General features: G+C 40.7%; 1 protein-coding gene across 1 annotated transcript; it reads right to left on the reverse strand.

Annotated features, from left to right (window-relative positions):
- Positions 1-304: 304 nt before the first annotated feature.
- On the reverse strand, positions 305-1116 carry LOC308630153 (transmembrane protein C1orf162 homolog; the record flags this gene model as incomplete). Its single annotated transcript, XM_081258608.1, has 3 exons — positions 305-520; positions 736-785; positions 1056-1116. Coding segments are annotated over 3 exons (327 nt in total), but the record flags the coding sequence as incomplete, so codon positions are not given.
- Positions 1117-5081: the final 3965 nt, after the last annotated feature.

A 5081-nucleotide genomic window follows, 5' to 3' on the forward strand; every position in this document is an offset into this window, starting at 1 on the left:
TTGCTTTTATTTGTAATCCTCTCTAGACTGTTCATTTGGTTGACTTGTCCCAAGTTGATCAATGATGCTGAGGGAATACTCTTTGTGCCCTGAGCTCTGTACCACACAATTGAAAGGGGACAAGGAAGGCAGTCTCAGCCCTTAAGGGGCTAACTGGCTGTCTGTCCAGGTGGGAGGGCCATCAATCTCTTCTCAGGCCAGGAAAAAGACTGACACTTGGTCTTCAAAACTGCTGGCTAGCATTGCCTGATCACACCCATACAACTCCGACTGTGGTTTCACCCAGGTTGTAGTCCAAAATTTGTTAAAAGGGAAAGCGATGTATGAAGACAATGGAGCTGAGATGAGAGGAATGGGACTCACACCTCACTGGAAAGCAAGGTGAGTTTGTCACTTTAATTTGATCATAGACAACGGAGTCCAAGTCTGCAGAATGGTTCATGGTCAGGTGATTGCTCTTTTCTTTCGAGATTTTGAAAGTCATGTTGGCATAGGTAAGTGCCTCCTCTGGGGGTGAAAACTACACAGGAAGAAGGAGGAGGAATGAGTGAGTTCAATTTGGAGGAAGGTGTCTCTTAGAAGCAAGTGATATTTAGAAGCAACTTAAAGAGATCAGAAGAGCCCTTCAAAGAATCACTTGCCCAGTGTCCAGAGAAATAACACTACTGTAGTCGATAGAAGGAAATTCCACTGGCAGCAGGCCTCCATATCCAGGAAACAGCGTGGTTGTCTTACCTCGGCTGGAGGAACTGAGTGAGGATCCAGGGCCCCGGGACTGGAGTGACCTGCCACAAGTGCCAGGAACAGGAGGGACAAGTCTCACCAGTGGGGCCTGGAGGAATTGGAAGCTTCTTTCTTCAATCTTGGGTGAAGACATGGGGTGGCGGGGAGGTGTTGGAGGTGGGAAGGGTGGAGGGTGGGGAGGGCCAGGAGAGAAGTAAAGGGATTTGAGTCCTCGGCCTGTAGAGAGGGTGGGCTATGCAAATTTTACTCCCCCTTAAAGCTAACTCTCAAAGACAGAAAAAGAAGGGTTGTCACAGCTCTTGGAGACTTACATTTTCTGCAACTCTTTATGATGAAAAAGACAAGGGTCATCAGCAGCAGTGTCAGTAGAACCCCACCAAGCAACGTTAAGACCAAATATTCTTTGCTGTTGTGGTGAAGAAAATGAGCAGATGACCCGCTGGGCTTTTTGAAGTCCTTTCCTAAAGACCAGAGGGTAACCTTTCCCACCTATGGGCAAATCCCTGAAATAGCTTTCACAGTGGTTAGTTAACTTTCAATCCCACCCCTGGGTTTTCAACTTTGGGCTTTGTTTGGGGTTCCAGATCCATTTGAGGGCTCAATAAAAGCTGTGGCTCTCTTCCCCCTTGAAAATGTTCACAGGACTGCACACAGCAAATTTTGTCTATAAGCTTAGGGAATTCATGAATCTCTCGAGGCTTGGGGGAGCCCAGGTTAAGAAACACACTCTGAAGGTAAAAAGCTGATTTAGTTCCTCCTCTGTTTCTGGTCCTTTCTCCTCAGACCTCCCTCCCCAAGTCCATAAGGCAAAGCATTCAGCGCAAAATCAAATGCCATGCGGTATGAGATAAAATGGGTGGGAGTATGCTTACTTACTCGGGGTGGCCAGAGAAGCAGGGTGCAGAGGTCACTGCCGGGGCTGCCATGGAATGGGTGCTTTGTTTGTCTATGAGAGAACACGAAGGGCATTAGTGCATCTGCCATGTCTCTCTCCAGCTTAAGGGCACCCACATACCCCACCTTATCCAAGCAACCAGTGGAGACTAACGATAAGGCTACAGCTCCTCAAAAGGAGAGAACATTGTGTACTTTAACGTGAAAACTAGATCAGGAACTTAAACAACAATCAGCTACACAAATGAAAGAAGAGCCTAGTATTTCTGCAGCCCCATATGTCCCTTTGATAAAAACATTGCAGGGTGCTCCCTTAAAGATTTTAATAAGACCCTAGGGACAAATGCTTCCTGGGACTTAAGCAGAGAATTTCAAGGCCAGGGCGTAAAGAACCAAAAGTGAAACCCAGAACTAGCATTTCCCAAAGTCCTGGGGAATCTGACCTTGGGAATTGCTGCCTTTTTTTTGTTCATTTGTTTTTCAGGGCAGCTATTAACAGTGGCTAGCCAAAGGCAGCCTTAGTGAACTTTCCTAATACTTATGCCACAAATAGAATAGGAGTTAAGGAAGGGAGCCAGAGTCTCGTAAACTACCCAGATGGTCTAGTATTGAGCACAGAGATACCCTTTACTCAAATTTGGAGGATCAGATAATTCTTCCTTGCTCTCCTTTTCACTCTTCTTGGCATTAGACCCTGCATGATGTTAAAATCTGATTTTTCCAACTTCAGAAATGTTGTCTCATTACAGCCCTTCAGCAGTTTCCAGTGATTCCTGTCCCTTTTAACTCAGCAGTGAGGCAGGCAATGGGTTCTGTCCTGGACTTACTATTGTTTGGTTCAAGTTTGGAAATATTACTTCCCATGTTGCTTTCTCCTGAGAATTAAAAAAGGTACCTCTTAGAAAGCTTGGAAAGGAGACGCAGCAGAGTAGCCAGTTCTGAGACTGTGATCTTAAAATTAGAGTCCTAATGTGGGAGAGAGGCAAGTGGTGGGTGGGTGTTCTAGTGAGATCAGTGGTCACATACTTTACAGTGTGAGTACTGTAGCTCAGCAGGCAGTCCTCAGCTTTGTAGGTTCATAAATTTGATCATATCAGGGCACCAAAAATTGACTGATTGCTCCAGAACTGACTCACACCAACCAACTCACAGGAGGCTGATGTATGAACTAGAATAACATAAGAAACAAGTTGGTATAACCAGTGCATTCTATCAAAATGTATGAGAAAGCTAAGTAAAACCATAATTTTGCTTGATAAACATCGAACTGAAGTATGATAGAAGCAGAATGGCTGAGTTTAACATTGAGTGCCATCTAGGTCTGATGCATTTGTTTCACTCTTCCCTGGCAGTGCTGGATAAACCGACTAACTTGTTCTTGAAGGTCCTTCCTCTAGGCTGCATCAGACACTTCTATTTTGTTCACACAGTATATTTTTGAGTGTGAAAATGCCCTTATCTAAGCTATAGTTCTATTATGTTAAGCTTTCTGTATTTCCCTCATTTATTTATACTAAAAAGTATTAAGTACCTAAAAGCAGAAAAATAAAATCACTCAAACTTCCACTACTTATTGTTAATATTTTAGTGTATTTCCTTTGTGTTGTACTTCATGAATTTTTTAAAAGCTAGTTGAGATACTTTTTCATATCTCCTTGTTTTGTTTTGTTTTTTTACTATGATTTTTACCATAAACATTTTCCCATCTTACTGAAAAGTTCTTTAGACCTTTTAGTTGTGATAGGTCTTTCTGTTATAACTATGTACTATAGCTTGCTTTTCCAGTTTCCTGTTTGTTGATAAAAATTATTCCCACTTTTATTTAAACAAAATCAAATAACAAAAAATTTTAGGAGCCCACAATTTTACTTTATACTTAGGCAAACCCATGATAAGAATTTTTGGCTCTGCTCTATCTACTGTATTTTAAGGTAATTTAGTTAGACAATAAATGTCATCAATCATTTGTGTTTAATTGTTCAGCTCTCCAAAGTGAATCAGTTTCTAAGTCCTTGGACATAGAGAGGATTGGGAGAAGGACACCTCATTGTCATGTACCAGTTAAAACAGCAACAGCAACGTTATCAAATGCCTTACAATCAAACAAACTTTTTAAGAGCGTGTAATCTAAGATAACAAGAAAGGTGCCAACAGGGAAATTTGGTGAGAATTCTGAGCCATGAGAATAGAAAGTCCGCCATCCATGGCAGAATCAACAGTGGCAACAATTTTTCTAGCAGTTTTTGCTCCTTTTCTAATTTAAAAGTCCACGGTGTTCTTTGTAGAGCACTGTAAAATATTTATATAGTATTTTTAAAATATTGAAATACATGTTTGCACTAAACATAGTATAAACATATCCTATGAACTTTTACTAGACCATATCACTGGGGAGGTGGAAGAGGGGAGGATCATAGGTTTCCATAAAATCTTAACCTTCCCATGAGTGGCTCTGAATTTACAATCATCCCAAAGAAATGTTAGCACAGCCATCTGAAACAAAAGCTTGGTCCCCCACCCTGAAAGACAAAACCATCACATGATGCCACAGGGAAATAGTTACTTACAGATCCAGGCCAAATAAAGCAGGAAACACATTCCCTTTGAAAATAACATTCCAAACATTTGATAGAAGTATAAATTAAAATAGAAACAGTGCTATATATGTATACTTTTTCACATTTTGTCCGGCATTGGTGAACCTTACTGACTGCCATAAAATCTACCAGTTAAATTCAGCCATTCAAATACAACCCTTCCCCCATCAAATAAAGTTAAAAAGAAAAAAGTTACAGAAACCACTATAAATTAGGTAGTATTTTCTTTTGGTGATTATTTTGTCTAGATTAAAAGCATGGGGTAAACACGTTTACCTTTTAAGAAAAAGTCTGGTCCTAAGATGTCATTGTCTAAGACTGAACTTTTCACCTGCTGCTTCTGTTACCACCCTTATTTTTCAGAATGATGAAATAGTGATTACTGCCACTGCCACTGCCACTGCCCCTGCTGCATCAAGCTGTGTGTCCCAAAGATCTTGTCTAAACCCCAGGGCAGACTTCCTCTTTGTGGCCAACACTGTATTTTTTTAATTCCATAAGCAGAGAGCTGCTTTTATATCTTTTGACACATGAATGCCAGAACACAGGGAGATAAGTTTATTTCTAATTAAATATTTATTGAATACGTGACCACCACGCCAGATATAGTAGGGGTCACAGTGGTGTGACATTATCATTGTCATCAAGCATGTCATAGTCCCATTTATTCTAGCCAGGGAAATTCTCTTGATAAAGAAAAACAAAGAGCAAATGGTGTTAAGAGTTAAGTGCGGGCTGGACAGACTTTAAGTGTTTTAAGATTATGGAGATCTCTTCAAAGGGAATGTTTTACCTTGTAAACATTTATTGATAAAATAATATTAATAAATATGCTCATTAAATAAA

The sequence above is a fragment of the Mesoplodon bidens genome (assembly GCF_964165515.1).
Source record: "Mesoplodon bidens genome assembly, chromosome: 2".
NCBI lineage: Eukaryota > Metazoa > Chordata > Mammalia > Artiodactyla > Ziphiidae > Mesoplodon > Mesoplodon bidens.